The sequence below is a fragment of the Canis lupus genome, chromosome 35 (genome assembly GCF_048164855.1).
Source record: "Canis lupus baileyi chromosome 35, mCanLup2.hap1, whole genome shotgun sequence".
Classification (NCBI taxonomy): domain Eukaryota; kingdom Metazoa; phylum Chordata; class Mammalia; order Carnivora; family Canidae; genus Canis; species Canis lupus.
The window spans coordinates 29784059-29801553 of NC_132872.1; the positions used below are offsets into that span (position 1 = coordinate 29784059).

General features: G+C 44.2%; 2 protein-coding genes across 5 annotated transcripts in view; one reads left to right on the forward strand and one right to left on the reverse strand.

Moving 5' to 3' along the window:
- ARL13B (ARF like GTPase 13B) overlaps positions 1–8877 on the reverse strand; it is a 64379-nt gene extending 55502 nt beyond the window's left edge. For 3 of the 4 annotated variants that reach the window (XM_072811796.1, XM_072811794.1, XM_072811792.1), the window contains exon 1: positions 8542–8877. In XM_072811796.1, coding sequence (XP_072667897.1) covers positions 8542–8600 — 59 coding nt within the window. In that variant the 5' untranslated portion in view covers positions 8601–8877. The remainder of the gene's footprint in view (positions 1–8541) is intronic. The other variant, XM_072811795.1, reaches the window with a different exon arrangement.
- Positions 8878–15529: 6652 nt separating this feature from the next.
- PROS1 (protein S) overlaps positions 15530–17495 on the forward strand; it is a 63899-nt gene continuing 61933 nt past the window's right edge. The window contains exon 1 of the mRNA XM_072812507.1: positions 15530–15717. Within this exon, the coding sequence (XP_072668608.1) occupies positions 15642–15717 (76 nt within the window). The 5' untranslated portion in view covers positions 15530–15641. The remainder of the gene's footprint in view (positions 15718–17495) is intronic.

The following is a 17495-nucleotide window of genomic DNA, read 5'->3' on the forward strand; positions in this document are numbered from 1 at the left end:
TAATAAAACCTAACCATGATATTGATGAAAATCTAACTATGGCATTTTTTTGCTTAGGTTCCTTAAAATCAAGTCCAAACTCTGTAGATCCTCGTCTTCCACTGTACTCCAGCAGGCCTACCAGCCCAGGTATTCCCCTCGTCCTTTCTGACCATTTGTGCTACAACAGCAAACACATGTTAATTTTCTCATGCAACGTCTCATACAGTGTCCTTCCTCTATGAGAACTTGCCAATCAACTCCGTAGCCCCAGCATCAAATGTGCTGGCCACACATTAAGTAAGCACCTTTACTGAATGAAACAGCATAATGTATTTTCTGACTCCATTTGCTGAGTGAATAAATATCTAGTAAAATTAGAATATGCAATTTCCAGTTGATAAAGTATGATAATAGTTTTAACTTATGTAAATCCTCACATAAAAGTAATAGTTCAATCTTAGGGAATATAACTAAAATGATCTATCTTCTTACTGGCAGAAGTTTTCTGAAAAAGTTTACATGCTCAAGGTTTCAAGGTAACAACAGTGAGAAAGATTTTTAAAAGTGAAATAATTCTGAGTAAAAAAAATTAAAAGTAGGGATTAAGAGACTAAAAACCTTGTTTTATATATTTGATCTCAGAGTCTCTTTATATAACAGATATGTAATTTGATATACCAGAAATACAAGCAACACAATACTGGAATTTTGAACTTAGACTCAGAAAATATTTGTATTATTAATCTTTTTTGAGTGATGTTATTGCAATCATTTGAACACAATTCTAAACTTTCTGACCGTCAACTAAGAAGACAAGACCTCCAGTGAGATAATTACATAAAAACTATTTCTAACTTCAAAAATATAAGTCAAAAAAAAAAAAACTATTTCACCAAACACACACCCATACACACACACACACACACACACACACAAAGACACATTGAACTGGTATTTCTGAAAATATTTTAATCTTTTTTAAAGATTTTATTTATTAATTCATGAGAGACACACAGAGAGAGGCAGAGACACAGGCAGAGGGAGAAGCAGGCTCCATGCAGGGAGCCCGATGTGGGACTTGATTATGGGACTTCAGGATCACACCCTGAGCCAAAGGCAAGCACTCAACCACTGAGCCACCCAGGCATCCCTCTGAAAATATTTAGAACTACATAAAGCAAGTTCTAAATTTAAAAAGTAACATAAACACATGTAAAAAAAAAAAAAAAAAACTTGGGAACACATTATGATAAATGTGTAAGAGAAAGAAAAAACCTGCCACAAAAAATCAATATAATAAAAAATTCACCAAAAAAAAAAAAATATGGTGTGACTTTATTGTGCAAGTGAACTATTTTCTGACATTTTAATTCAGATAATAGAGCCCAGGATAATATTACATCAAAATTCCTACCTAAATTTATGGAGCAAAGAGGACCAAACTTGAGGTCATAATGCCAGCTCTGAAGTTTTAAGTCAAATTTTTAGTGTCAATTTGTTCATTTCTAGAATATAGAGGGGTAGAATCAGAACGCCTCTAGGTCCCTTTTTATCCTAAAATTCAAAACTTCTCATTAAGAATAAACAAGAAGCCCTAGCAGTTTACAAAGAAATGTAAAACATTCCGCTTCTGCGGACAGCACATCAGATAATCCTTGCTAATCTGTATGTAGAGCTTAATTAACAAATTAAAAACTCAGCAGTTTCTATAAACGGTCTAGGATTTACAGTTACATTTATTTAAATCCAAATGATGGCTATTAAGGTGCTAAATGTGTCCCCGTCAAAAAAATTCATAGCAAAGATGACATACACTATCTATCACGATATGCTTTTACTAGATACCACAGTGATGTACAGAAAGCATTAATCCACAGTGCTGAAGTAACAATTGAGTCTCTTTTAGACTTGGTCACAGTGAATAATAATTTACTAATAAATTTGAAGTAAACTTTGATAAGCTGCATTATGACACCAAAAAATATAGGTGAACAAGAAACTAGCTCCAGCTAGTGGTTACCTCTGGGGAGGGATGGTAGGAGATGAATAGGATTCAGGAAGCTTCAAAGATTTGTTATTTCCTTAGAAAAAAACTGAAATGTGATAACCAAAGGCTAATACTTATAAATCTGGGTGGTAGGCACATGAGTACTTACCATATTTTTCATTTTGTTTAAATAATACTAATTTTTTATGTTTAATTGTAATATTACATAATTCTTGTTGCCATTTTTTTTCTCATTTAAATTGACACTAATTTTCTTCTTCTCTTAGGTGAGTCATTCATGAGTTCATGTTCTTGGAAAGCTTAGGAAATACAAATTCCGGGCAGTCCGGGTGGCTCAGCGGTTTAGCGCCGCCTTCGTCCCAGGGCCTGATCCTGGAGATCCGGGATCGAGTCCCACGTCAGGCTCCCTGCATGGAGCCTGCTTCTCTCTCTGCCTCTCTCTCTCTTAAAATCTTAAAAAAAAAAAAAAAAAGAAATACAAATTCCTTCAATATCCCAGTAAAATTATACCCCCATCAAAACTCCTGCCTTCTATTCTTTTTTTTTCCTGCCTTCTCTATTCCTGCTAAAAATCTTGGAAATCATCTTTCAACTCTTGCATATTCTATCATATTTTATATGCCCTATTGTATCAACTAGATGCTATTGGCATAAATAATAGGAGTTCAGAGTATGTAGATGACAATATGTAAGGGTGAGGACCCACTTACAAGGTCTAGAATATACTGAGCACCGTGGCTTCGGTTCCGTGCCCAGGATACATGCTTTTCCCTATACACAAAATAAATTTCAATAGTCTTAAATGTTATAAATTAGAATATGAAAAGTACTAGGAAAAAAGTATAGGTGAATATAATCCTGGATACATATAATGGAATATAATTCAATTATTACACTAAAAGAGTGGTGTATTTGAATAAAAAATTTTTAAATGCTTATGCTTCAAACATCAACAAAAAATTTACAAACATGACAAATGGAAGAAAAATATCTGCAATATACACTACAGAGAAATGATTACTACTATATACATTTAAAATCTGTTTTAGAAAAATTCAGTAAGGCGGCACATGGGTGGCTCAGTTAAGTGTCTGCCTTCAGCTCAGGTCATGATCCCAGGATCAAACCCCACATCAGGTTCTCTGCTCAGCGGGGGAGTCGGTTCTCCCTCTACCTCTGTCTGCCACTGCTCCCTGCTTGTAGTCTTTCTCTCTGTCAAGTAAATAAATAAAACCTTTAAAAAAAAAAAAAAAGAAAGAAAGAAAGAAAGAAAGCAAGCTCAGTAAGAAAATGCACTTCACCCAAGAGAAATACAGCAAAGGAAATCATTGGGAAAGTCCCAAAAGAAGAAATATGAAAGTCCAAGGGAAAAACAGTTTTACTAGGAATCAAGAAAACAGAAACTAATGCGGATAGCATTTTCCCCATAACCTGAAAAAAAAAACAAGCGATGACTCTCATTTTTTGAGGGGAAAAGGCATTTTTATACACTTCTGGTAGGAGTAACAATTTTTTTAGTCTTTCTGAAAAGCAATTTGGCAATACACACCACAAATACCTTAAACTTTTTCATTTGCTCTCATCAGTTGATCTCTAATCTCATTTCCAAAAATATTTACAGAAGGGTGCCCACCCAAGCACTGTTCATAAGAGTGAAAATTTTTTAATTTTCTAAACATTTAATAACCAGAATGATTAAACATACCTTGGTCAATCTATACAACACACTACTTGAAAAGATAATTCATGGAAAACATGTAATGATACAAAAAGATGTTAATTATGATTAAAGTAAAAATAAATTAAAAGAAGCTGTAAAATAACACTCTATTATTTCTTCATTGCTTAAAAATTTACACATATAGAAACCATCAACAAAAAAGGCAACCTACTAAATGAGAGAAGGTATTTGCAAATCATACAACAAATAAAGGATAAATATCCCAAATGTATAAAACTTAGGATAATATATAACTTGACAAGGGGCACCTGGGTGGCTCAGTGGTTGAGCGTGTCTGCCTTTGGCTCAGGGAGTAATCCTAGGGTCCTGGGATCAAGTCCAGCATTGGGCCCCCTGCATGGAGCCTGCTTCTCCCTCTGCCTGTGTCTCTGCCCACCCTCCTCCGTCTCTCATAAATAAATAAAATCTTAAAAAATAACTTGATACAACTCAAAAAAAAAAACCTGATTAAAAAATGGGCAGAGGACCTGAACGGACATTTTTCCAAAGAAAACATAGAGATAGCCAACAGGCACATGAAAAGATGCTCAATGTCTCTAATCATGAGGAAAATGCAAATCAAAACTATAACCAAAACTATAACCAGTGTCACCTAACACTGGTCAGATTGGCTATTACCAAAAAGACAAAAAATAACAAGTGTTGGTACAGATGTGGAAAAAAGGGAAATCTCATATACTGCTGGTGGGAATGTAAATTGGTGCAGCCACTATGGAAAACAGCCACTATGGAAAACACTATGGAAAACATATGGAGTATGGAGGTTCCTCAAAAAAAATAAAAAATAGAACTGCCATATGACCCATTAATTCTACTTCTGGGTATCTATATGAAGAAAACAAAAATACCAATTTGAAGAGATACGTGTTGGGATCCCTGGGTGGCGCATTGGTTTGGCGCCTGCCTTTGGCCCAGGGCGCGATCCTGGATTCCATCCGGGATCGAATCCCACATCGGGCTCCCAGTGCATGGAGCCTGCTTCTCCCTCTGCCTGTGTCTCTGCCTCTCTCTCTCTCTCTCTCTCTGTGACTATCATAAAATAAAAAAAAATAAAAAAATAAAAAAATAAAATTGAAGAGATACATGCACCTCCATGTTCATCACAGTATTATTTACAATAGCCAAGATAACGAAGCAACCTAAATGTGCAGGAATAGATGAATAAAGATGTGGTATAGAGATATACAATGGAATACTACTTGGCCATTAAAAAAGAATGAAACCATGCCATTTACAACAATATGGACAAGCCTAGAGGGTATTATGCTAAGTGAAATAAGTCAGAGAAAGACATACATACCATATGCTTTCATTTATTTGTGGAATCTAAAAAACAAACACACAAACCAAACAGAAAGAGACTTACAAGAGATAGGAAACAAACTGTTGGTTACCATAGAAGGAGAGATGAAATAAGTGAAGGGGATTAAGAGGTACAAACTTTCACTTATAAGTTAAATAGGTCATGAGGGTGTTATATACACCATAGGGAATATAGTCAATAATACTTTAATGATTTGTATAGTAACAGATGGTTAACTAGACTCACCATGGAGATGATTTGGTAATGGATAAAAATATCAAATAATCGTGGCATACACTTAAAACTAATAGGATCTTCTATGTCACTTATAGCTCAATAAAAAGGGAATTTACTGGTATGTAAGATATTCTACACTAAAATGTAAATCTTTGGGGGTGAGATTGTGAATTACTAATATAAGCCACTTTTTTGCCTAGCTGTGCTTTCAATGTTCTACATAAACATTCATCACCTTTAGATAAAAATAAACATGAACTCTTTTCAAACGTATTTAAAATAACAACAGCTCCTGTCCACAAGCCATTCTGGAGGACTGGTGAGAAGAGCTAAATTAACATTTTACTACAATACATGGATAAGTAGAGCCAAATACAGGGTGCTAAGCAAATACAATGAAAAGGTAAAGAATCTAGATGGAATTCAAAGAAAATGTCCCGAAAGAAAGAATCTCCCAACAGGCATGTGAGGAATGATCAGAAACAGCCAACCAAAAACAGAAGGACATTTGGTGAGGGATGGAGGACTACAGAACTAAGTCTGGCAAATTTGGCATGAAGAACTTGGACAGGAGGAAAAAGGAAAAAGGACCACTGACAACAGTGTAGAGAATCAGAGAATAGTGAAAAGTCTGTCAAAGAAATGTGGGAGAGAAATAACAGAAATTTTATCTGAAACAGAGCAGCGGGTATGGAAAGGCTAAAAGAGTGTAAGACATACAAGTGGTATAAGCAGGTAGAAACCAAAAGACTTGATTTGAGAGAACAAAGCACAAAGAGGTATGTAGGATTACTCTCCGCTCGACCTGGGTAAAAGGAAGGCAGAAACAAGTCAGCATGGAAATGAGAGAGGATAAAAATAAGCTCAATTGTGGATGTGCTGGGATTGAGCATTCTGGTGGAATAGGATTATGTAAATCTTCAAGGGGCAGATGAGTCTCTGTGTTGGAAACGCGGATGTGAGAGTCAATGTTTAAGTGGCAGCTAGAGTCACCATATGAGGTAAAATGGCCCATAAAGGGAGAATACACAGAAAAGAGAGTTGAAGACAGAATCCTGGGAAGACTTGAGAGTGAGATGAAGAAGGGCTACCTGGCAACTAGAAAAGACAACAGGCAGAAAGGTAAAAATTCCCAAATTCAGGAAAAATACATCAGAGAATTTCAAGAAGAGAGTGGTCTTCAGTGGCAAATGATGCCAAGAGATTGGAAAGAATCCACTGGATGTAATAATCAGGCAGCAGCCGGTGTGGCGAGAACAGAATCGAAAGGTCTTCAAACGCAGAACGTTAAGGGATGCACGAGAGGAAGAGAGGTCGGGAAAGGATCAGTAATCCATGGCCAACTGTTGCTGGGGTGCAGCTAAGAGGGAAAGGTGGAGGCTGCAGGGGCAGAGGGTTGTTCCTTAGGGAGACAGAATGGAGTGTCCACAACCTCATTACTTCTGGAGTGTCCACAACCTCATTACTGGAACCTGTCATGGCAAAAGGAATCTTACAGACACGATTAAGTTAAGGACCTTGGGTGCGGAGCTTATCTCGGGAGTACTGTGCAGACCTGATGTAAACACAAGAGTCCTCAGAAGAGGGCCTCTTCAAAGTCCTGATAAAAGATCAGAGAAGACACATGTTATGCAAATGGCTTTGAAGATGGAAGAAGGGAGTCACAAGTCAACAACTGCAGGCAACCTTTTTTTTTGCTAGAAAAAGCAAAGAAAAACAGATTCTCTCTTAGAGCCTCTAGAAGGTATGCAACCCTCCTTACCCATTTGAGACTTCTGACCTCAAAATTGTAGGATTTTGTGTTGTTTTCAGTCAGAGTTAATAGTAATTTGTTACAGCAGCAATAGGAAACATTTATTTGGGTTGTTTTTTAGGTAAGAGAGGTTTGAGCATCTTCACATACTAAAAGAAGAACAGAAGCAAGGCTGTGAAGACAAAAGAGAATGTGATTTTATATTTTTGGTAATAAAATTGAACAATAAATTTTGGGATAAAAATTTAGGTTTATTTTTGTATCCCAGAAGTTTTCTCTGTGATCTCTGGCAAAGCGCTGATCAACTGAAGCTCACCAGGAAATGGAAAAAAATGGAATAAAGAACACAGCCACCAGAATTAGTATCTACACTGAGAAGCATAAAATGAATGAAGGTGGGTAACTGACCAGTAGGCACTTGTCTCCTGAGATCAGAAGGATCATTTCCTGAGTGCTACCTGCAAGCACTGAGACTCGCATACATTTTTTCTCAAAATGCTGCAAGACAAAAAGCATCCACACTTGACAGAGGGAAAGTGCCAAAACTCCTAAGATTTAGATAGGAATCTGTTCGACTCAGAAACACTATTGAGCAATCTGGCAGACACAGCCATAGCCACAGCCCTGGTCAGAGTTAACACCAGGATAATGGGCCTCTCAAGCTCTCACACCCCTTGAGATGACCTACTGAGAAAGATACATCACCTCTGAGGTATTGCTCTGCCCAGCCTCACCTCTGTCCCACCACAAGAAAAACAAAACTGTGTTACAATTTGCCCTTGGCCTAATTCCAAAGTAGAACTATTAAAAAGTCAACATTATTCATAAGGAGTAACAAACTTAAGGCTTCTTTGTGTTAAGCATCATTTTCGTTGACTCCTGCCTAGCGCAGTGCCTGCCACCTAGTATTCACCTAAATGGATGAATACCGAGTAGCAGGTGCTGAATCTTAATACCTGTAGCGCAGTCCCCCACCCTGCCCCCCGACAGGCTCCCCCCACGCCGCCGTCCAGTTCCCAACCCGGTCCCTCCGACGGGCTCCCCCGCGCCGCCGTCCCGACCCCGACCCCCTCCGACGGGCTCCCCCCGCGCCACTGTCCCGTCCCCCACCCCGTCCCTCCAATGGGCTCCCCCGCGCCACCGTCCCGTCCCCCACCCCGTCCCTCCGAAGGGCCCCCCGGCGCCCCCGTCCCGGCCCCGCCTACCCGACGGGCTCCCCCCGCGCCACCGTCCCGTCCCCCACCCCGTCCCTCAGAAGGGCCCCCCGGCGCCCCCGTCCCGGTCCCGCCTACCTGACGGGCTCCCCCGCGCCGCCGTCCAGTCCCCAACCCCGTCCCCCCGACGGGCTCCCCCGCGCCACCGTCCCGTCCCCCACCCCGTCCCTCTGACGGGCTCCCCCCGCGCCACTGTCCCGTCCCCCACCCCGTCCCTCCGATGGGCTCCCCCGCGCCACCGTCCCGTCCCCCACCCCGTCCCTCAGAAGGGCCCCCCGGCGCCCCCGTCCCGGCCCCGCCTACCTGACGGGCTCCCGCCAGCGCTTGAACCAGCTGCAGCAACTGGCCATCAGCCTGAACATGCCCGGCCGCACCTCCCGCCGCCTCCCATGCGAGCCCCGAGCGGCGAGGGCCGTGGTTGCCCCGGGCCGAGTCCCCGGGGGGCCGCAGCCGCTCCGCCGCACCTCTGAGGCCGAGACGTCGGGAGGGAGGTCAAGGCTGGGGGTCCCCGCGCCCGCCCGCGAGCGAAGCACGGCCCCCCACCCGGCACAGCCCGCCCGAGGCGCAGACTCACGGACCCCAGCCGGGCGAGCGGAGCCGGCCGACAGAAAACCCCCGCGTCGACGTGCTGACGTCCCCCAGGGCGGAAGGCCCGCCCCAGGCACCGCCCACGCACTCCCCCAATCACCGCGCGGCGGCCGCCGGCGGGGCCCTCTGATTGGCTGAAGGGCCAGCCTCTCCCCCGCGGAGGCGGGGCGGGGAGGGCGTTCTCGTTACTAGGCAACGGGAGCGTCCGCGGAGGAGGTGAGAAATGCCCCACCGTCGTGGACAAGGCCTCTGTGCAAACCCGTGCAGAGTGTGCTGCCGGGGGCTGTCCTGGTCTGTCTCTAACCCCGGCGGGCGTCCAGAGATCTCAGGGCTCCTGGGATTTGGTTGATGAAGCGGAGCTGGGGATCCTCTGGGATTCCGGCAGACGCGGGCGCGGAACCACCGAACAGCACACTGGGCTCCTTACAAACCAGCGACGAGGAGGAAAACTAGGGCCGTTTTCATCTGCGTGTTTATTGCTGTTTGGCAGCAAAAATGTAAAATGGAATCGTATGATATTTACTGGGGGGGGGTATGATTGTAAAAGAAATAATGTGTTCGTTGTAGACAATGTGAAAAATACTGAAAGAGGAATAAGATGAACAAAATAAGATCTCACATTCACCACGCAAACATAACAAGTATTAACATTTTTTAAAAAGATTTTATTTATTTATGAGAAGCACACACAGAGAGAGAGGCAGAGACAGAGGCAGAGGGAGAAGCAGGCTCCCTGCGGGGACCCCGATGGGGACTGGATCCCAGGACCTGGGGTCACGCCCTGGGCCGAAGGTGGACGCTCAACTACGGAGCCACCCAGGCGTCCCAAGTATTAGCCTTTGATATATATTCTTTCTAGGATTTTTAGATAATATTAGCTGTTTGGTTTCTGCAAGATGGAGAGTTACCTGATGCCTGTTTTGTGATATGTTTAATTTTATTTACAGGGATACGTAGTATCTGCCTTACTTTTTATTATTTTTTTTTTTTACTTTCTTGGAAAACAAATAACAAGTTCATTCCTGAGAGGGAGTAGAAATACACACATGATATGTAAGGACCCATGTGTCCATTCCATTACATTTCTTTTTTTCTCTTTCTTTCTTTTTCTTTCTTTTCTTTTTTTGCACTCCACAGCCAGGTCTTTATTAGGAAGGTAAATCAGACTCCTAGTCTGATACACCCCGATTCTGGGGGGAGGGGCTCTCCAGGATGTTTCTGAAGCTGGGGAATCCATTTCTATTTAAATACATTTTTCTCAAATGCTGGTAAAAGGAGAGAGGGCCCTGGGACGCCCAGTGTATCCAGGGGAAAATAATGGTTTGGGGCTATAACAGATTTAGTTTTAAAGGTATTCTCTGTTGTTTACTCGTTCATATAAGCCTGATTCAACTCATATGCATCACTTACAGCTCACCATCTCTGGACCCAAGTATCCCATCTACAAAATGGGGATGAAAATACCTATTTTGCCAGGTTGCTAAGAAGATGATATGAGAGAAATAAAGCTTAAGTGCAGTTTCTAACAAATCATAGCAGATTTTGAAGTTGGTGTCACCTGTCTCAAAAATATCTGTGGCATATATTCCATATATTCCTCCTACTTCTTTCTCCAAATTGCTAAGAATCGTGTTCACTGTTTTCCTTGTCCTGACTTGATAACTTCAAATTTCTTTCCAGCTGCCATGGCTTCATGGCCTCTACTGGTTTTCCTAACTGAATCTGCCCTTCCATCAGTGCCGGGTGCTTTCTCTGCCCAGACTATCCTGTCCAGGCACAATAATACTTCTATTTTACAGTGCTAATGAAGAAAGATTAAACCTTCACGAATTTTCTTTTCTCACTGTTATCTGTTTCCTTTCTCATTTTCTAATATCTGAAGACATCTATCTCATCTTTCCCAAGATTAACCACTTCCCTGCAACTTTGACAAACATCATTTTTCAACTTTTCTGAAATCCTGTTCTTTTGATTATTTCTTCTTGATCCAACATGTGAAATATATAGTTCCCCATTTTTTCCCAAGATCTTTGGCTACAATTTCCAGGGTGGAGAGGGAGTTAAGAAGGCAAGGCATGAAAGATCCACAATTCCTCCTTAGCTATCAAATGATTAGTACTATTCTGCTGAGTCTTTACTTTCACAATCCCTTTTTAAACTTGTGGTTTACCACAAAAACCTTATAGCACTATTTTTTTTCTGTTCACTCTTTTTATCAATTTACTGTGATTGGGGTTCTGCATCCATTGAACTACTCAAAACACATTTTTAAAACATAACTTATATCTTCCTAATAACCAAATCAGGTCTCATTTTCTTCTTCATCACTTAATACATTTAATACAGTTACCTCTTCTAAAACTCTTTCCTTCCTTGGCTCTTCACAATTGCGCACTATTCTGGTTCTCTTCTGATCTCATTAGTCATTCCTCCTTCAGCTTCTCATGAGTATTCTCCAAGATCTGACCTCCCTCTGTGTTTTCCTTTTTAAAAATGTGTTCTCTCAGAGAATCCAATTACTACTCCTGTGCTTGAAGGGACTCACCATGCAGATATTCCTTCAGCATTTCTGGAACTACACTCAACACTCCTTTTTAACCCCAAAAATGTACTCAACCTCACCTCTACTTCATGTCTCCCCTGAGAATGATACAATACCAAACATTTCAGGTGCCAATGTACAGTCGGTCTGTTAATTAACTAAGTTGACTATAGTTTTTCCAATACATTAAGTGGTTTGCTAGACGTAGGAAGTGCATGGTATTTTCAGTTTTCTTTTCCTTTTACAAACATAGGAGATAGTTATTCCCACCCTCTAGAAGTCATGGGACTTGCTTTGTCCAGTGAAATGTAAGTGAAGTGGAAATTGAGGGAGACTGTGTTAACTTTGAAATACTATAAAATCAAAACAGTATGGAAAGCTGAACCAACACCCGGAGGAAGATATCTGCCCAGAAAGTCCTACAGTGTAATTCCCATGAGTAAGAAATAAACACTTATCTTTAAACATTGTAATTCCAAGGCTATTTCACCATAGTGTAATCTAGTTTATTCTGGATAATGAAAACAATCTTGCTATCATCATTCTAGCTAAGACTCTTATTTAATCCTCCAGGGATTATTTAGTATCCTAAATGTTACTTGATTTCTCTTTCCAGCTTTACTGAGTGATAATTGACAACATTTTTTAAATTTTTTTTAAATTTTTATTTATTTATGATAGTCACAGAGAGAGAGAGAGAGAGAGAGAGGCAGAGACACAGACAGAGGGAGAAGCAGGCTCCATGCACCGGGAGCCCGACGTGGGACTCGATCCCAGGCCTCCAGGATCTCGCCCTGGGCCAAAGGCAGGTGCCAAACCGCTGCGCCACCCAGGGATCCCCAATATGATGATTTAGTATGTGTATACATGGTAAAAATGATTCTCACAATCCAGTTAATTAACACCTCCATCACCTCACAGTGCTACTTTTTTTTTTTTTTTTTTTTTTTTTTTTGAGAACACTCTTAAGGTCTACTCTCTTAGCAAATTTCAGAATATGATATAATTAACTACAGTCACCATGCTGGACATTAGATCCTCAGAACTTGCTCTTAACTATAGAAAGTTTTTATACCCTTTATCAACTTCTCCCCATTTCCTTACTCCCAGCTACTGGCAACCACCATTCTATTTTTTGTTTCTACCAATTAGCCTTTTCTTTTTCTTTTAGATTCTACATATAGGTGATTCCTCGCAGTTTTTGTTTTTACCTGTGGGACTTATTTCACTTAGCATAATGCCCAAATGCCATACCTGACTGTGAGATAACCATATCTATCTATCTATCTATATATCTGTATATCACACATTTTCCCATCCATTCATCCACTGATTAGACTTAGGTAGTGGTTTGCATATCTCAGCTACTATGAATAATGCTTTGCAAAATGTGGGAGGACAGATAGCTCTTCCAGATAGTGATGCCTTTGGATATATACCCAGTAGTGGGAGTCTTGAATCGTATGATAGTTCCATTTCTCATTTCTCGAGGAACTTCCAAAGTATTTTTCCTAGTGGTTGTACATTCCCACCATCCTCTGCATCTCCATCTTTTCTCTTGAATAAATGTAACTTGGTTTCTTTTTTTTTTAATTTTTATTTATTTATGATAGTCACACACACACACACACACACACACACACACACACAGATAGAGGCAGAGACACAGGCAGAGGGAGAAGCAGGCTCCATGCACCGGGAGCCCGACGTGGGACTCGATTCCGGGTCTCCAGGATCGCGCCCTGGGCCAAAGGCAGGCGCCAAACCGCTGCACCACCCAGGGATCCCTGTAACTTGGTTTCTAATCTTTCCTTGCTCTGATCCATTTTGCAAGCATTTAACAAAGTAACATTCCCAAAGTAAAACCATGGAAATTATTCCTTTTAAAATAAGCAAACTTACAAACATGTTTAGAAATGTACTGAAAATAAATTTTGGGCAAGTGAAACGGACCAGTCATTAATTTATTGAGCTAAAGCCAGTTAACATCGTCACAGAGTAGACTTCTGAGATAAATTAAAAACCTGAAAATTTTATCCAAAGATGTATTATTAAATTTTATTATTAAACATCTCAGTAACTGATTTTTCAAAGTCTGACATGACAGTAGAGGTAGGATACACAATTTTTCATCACTGACAAATTACTGACGCTGTGATGCACAGTTACGGTATTAAAAAGATAATCACTTTAAAGTGAAGTCTTCAGGAGAGCAAGATTTTTCTTTTGGGTAACTCATGTCTCTCTAAGATTTCCTTCTTCAAACTTTGTATATTTTTTTATATTGGGGATATTGGAGATAGCTATGAATGTTATTGATTTGTGATTTTGGAAGTTCTCTTTCCTTGTGAAATTTTGAGATTTATAAGGAGATTCCCAAATTGAGCCTTTACTTGAAAGACTCCTAGCTGGGGATCCATGGGTGGCTTAGCGGTTTAGGGACTGCCTTCGGCCCAGGATGTGGTCCTGCAGTCCTGGGGTCCCAGGATCCAGTCCCACATCAGGCCCCTGCATGGAGCCTGCTTCTTCCTCTGCCTCTCTCTCTCTCTCTCTCTCTCTCTCTGTCTCTCATGAATAAATAGATAAAATCTTTAAAAAAAAAAAAAAAGAAAGACTCCTAGCTTAAGTGCATTTAAATATAAATTTTAATGTATTAAATAAATAAATTTAATTATTACATTAAATCTAAATATAGTACTTAAAGGTCATTTTGTTTAAGGCTATGATTGTTAGCACATCAAACAATTCTACAGAGATTAGAATCATATTTACAATTAAATCACTTGGGGGTTGGGGTTAAACTGGCGAATAGCTTGTCTTGGTAGAGTCAGAGCAAGAAGGAAAAGAATTTCAAAAAGGGAATCATCCAGCAATTCCTTTGCAAGTGTTCTTATCAGAAAAAGTGACTCTAATATCAACTTCCATTCAGCTGGGTCGCAGAACCACAGGCAGCTGGAGCTGGAAGAGACCCTCCCCGAGGGTCTATCACTCCCACAAAGGAAACCAGGCGGTAGGCTCATGTGGGCAGCAACTCTAGACGTGATAACAGTAGAGATGCCTTCAGGACTATTACTGAACGCACAGTAACGGCTTTACATGTGTTATCTCTTAAATCCTTACATGAACATCATGAAAACCCACTATTATCCTGGAGATACAACAGAGGCTTAGGGAGGTTAAGCAATTTGCTTAAAGTTACAGAATGAGTGCATGATAAAAGTATTGAGATTTGAATCAGGCGTTTTAGCTCCACATGCAGCCTTAAATATTACGTAACATTACAAATGTTCATGTCTGAACACAACACGTGGAGGTCATATCGCAAAAAACATGAGCTGTTCGAAGGTGATGGAATTTGAGACATTCTCATTTTTTTTTTCTCAGAACTTTTTCTTTTTGGCCATAGGTTTGGGTTTTCTTTTTTTTTTTTTTAACCATAAATACAAGAACGAAAGAAAAATGTGGATGATCACAACTATCCCATTTGCTCCATTATCTCTCGTCTGAGGCCTTCCTGGAGTCACTGGCTTCTAGGCTTGATTAATGTCTCCATCTCCTGCACGATCGTTCGTTCGGAACCTGGACCCCGGTCCTGAGTCCTCAGAGTTCCCTCTCGCCCCAGCTCCCTGGAGGTGCGGGTCCCGGTGCGGGTCCCCGTCTCCGTCCGCGTCCCCGGCCCGTCCCCGTCCCGGTCCGCGTACCCGTCCCCATCCCAGTCCGGTCCCCTCCGCGACCCCATCCCCATCCACGTCCCCGACCCCGTCCGCGTCCCTGTCCCATCTTCATCCCGGTCCCCATCCCGGTCCCGTCCCCGTCCCGGTCCCGGTCCCCGTCCCCGCCCGCGTCCCCGTCCGCGTCCCCATCCGCGTCCCCGGTCCCGGTCCTCGTCCGCGTCCCCGACCCCGTCCGCGTCCCCGACCCTTGGGAGGGCTCCGCGCGGAGACCGGAGCGAACCTGGGCGAGGACGCAGGATGTCCCGACAGTGTTTACCAGGCCTCCGACACGCCCCCTGAGCCCTGCCCCCAGCTTCGAAAAGCTTCCTGGAAATGTCCTCGTTATCACTTCCCCTCCCGGGCTGGGGGCTGGGAGCGGGCGGTCCCCCCGCCCCCGGCGCCCGCTGTTGGGCAGAGCGCTGGCTCGCAGGCGCCGCCGCCCCGCAGTCCTCGGAGAGCGGCGCCCGGGCTCGCAGGTCCCCGCGTCCGTCCGTCCGGGTCCCCGCGTCCGTCCGGGTCCCCGCCGCCGCCGCCCCGGTCCCCCCGCCGTCCGCTCCGCGATGAGGCTCCTGGCTGGGCGCTGCGGGGCGCTGCTGGCGTGCCTGGTCCTGGTGCTCCCGGTCTCCGAGGCCAACTGTGAGTAGCCCGCCGCGCGGTCCCTGGTCCCCGGCGCCCACCGCGCGGCAGCCGCGCGGGAGGATTCCGCGGGGGCTGCAGCCGCCGGAAAGTTTCCCCGGCCTCCCGGGCGGGGGCAGCAGCCGCGGGCCTGCGGGCGGTGTGCGGGGCGCGGGGGGCGCGGGGCAGGAGCGGCCGGGGCAGGAGCTGCAGGAGCTGCAGGGGCGGGAGCGGCCCGGGCAGGAGCTGCAGGGGCAGGAGAGGCAGGGGCAGGAGCTGCAGGAGCGGCAGGGGCAGGAGCGGCAGGAGCGGCAGGGGCAGGAGCGGCAGGGGCAGGAGCTGCAGGAGCGGCAGGGGCAGGAGCTGCAGGAGCTGCAGGGGCGGGAGCGGCCCGGGCAGGAGCTGCAGGGGCAGGAGCGGCAGGGGCAGGAGCTGCAGGAGCTGCAGGGGCAGGAGCGGCAGGGGCAGGAGCTGCAGGAGCTGCAGGAGCTGCAGGGGCAGGAGCGGCAGGGGCAGGAGCGGCAGGGGCAGGAACTGCAGGAGCGGCAGGGGCAGGAGCGGCAGGGGCAGGAGCTGCAGGAGCTGCGGGGGCAGGAGCGGCAGGGGCAGGAGCGGCAGGAGCTGCAGGGGCAGGAGCGGCGGGGGCAGGAGCTTCAGGAGCTGCAGGGGCAGGAGCGGCGGGGGCAGGAGCTGCTGGCCGCTTGGCTCCAGGCCCGGGGCCGCTCTCGCTGCGCGGTGGCGCCGCCGCTGGCCCGGCCCAGCCTCCGCAGTCCCCGGGGGCCGGCCGGGCGCTCGCTCCCCGGGGGCGGCGGGGGCGGAGGGCCACTGCGTGTCCCCGAGCTGGCGGCCGCCCCCCGCCCCCCCCCCCCGCACCCCTGGCTGCAGTTTGCCTCCCTTTTGCAATTTCTGGACTTTGAGCCGAGTGCGCTTATCTCAACATTGACAAAGCAATTGTTTTAGGATCCCTGCTGGTTTGCATAGCGGGAGGCAGATGTCGTTTTCTGACCTTGAAATCAGAAGGACTGCTAACCGGTGTGCTTCTCAGGTCATTTTGTACTAAGTATTTCTGACACTGTCACAGCTCTGAGGTCGTGGCACGAATTCTCTGTATTTTATCATTGTATTGCCAGTTCTTTATGTTCCCATAGGTGGATTCAAGGCAGGATACTGAGTTTTCGGTGAAGAGTGTACAAGGGCTCTCACGGCATTTTAGTACATTTTGATTGCCAGTTAATTTGTTTCCAAAGCTTAGGCACGGTTATTGATTTAAACTGCTTACTTGTGCTACGTTTTATTTTCAGGAAATGGCATGGGAGAGATAAACTTTGAATTGCAAAAACTTTTAGGCTGCCTACTAAAGCGCCTGTGGAAACTTTTCAGAGATGGTAATTTTAGGAGAATTGAGTAGGAATTTACTAATATTTCGCTAGTTTGAATTAGTTACTGATCAGGATGAAGGAGGTGTTTTAAAATTCTAACTTCAACGTCAAAACATCATTTGCTGATCTGATATTAAAGAGCTTTAATAGCTGCATTGCTGTTCAAACCATTACCATGAAGCCTGTATGTGGACCACGTGCACAAATTCATCATTTATATGGTTCATTAGAACAATCAGATGTTTGCCCGGCAACCGAAAGAGGCAGAAGTAGCCTTCCACATTCACTACATCTCATCACGGGAATGTGCTAAACCTCTTCTTTTCATAGAATTGTTACATTTTTACTAAATCTAGATGGAGTTGAAATGATGTATATGCCTGTGCGTATTAGATGTAATGTAATCAAACCATATATATG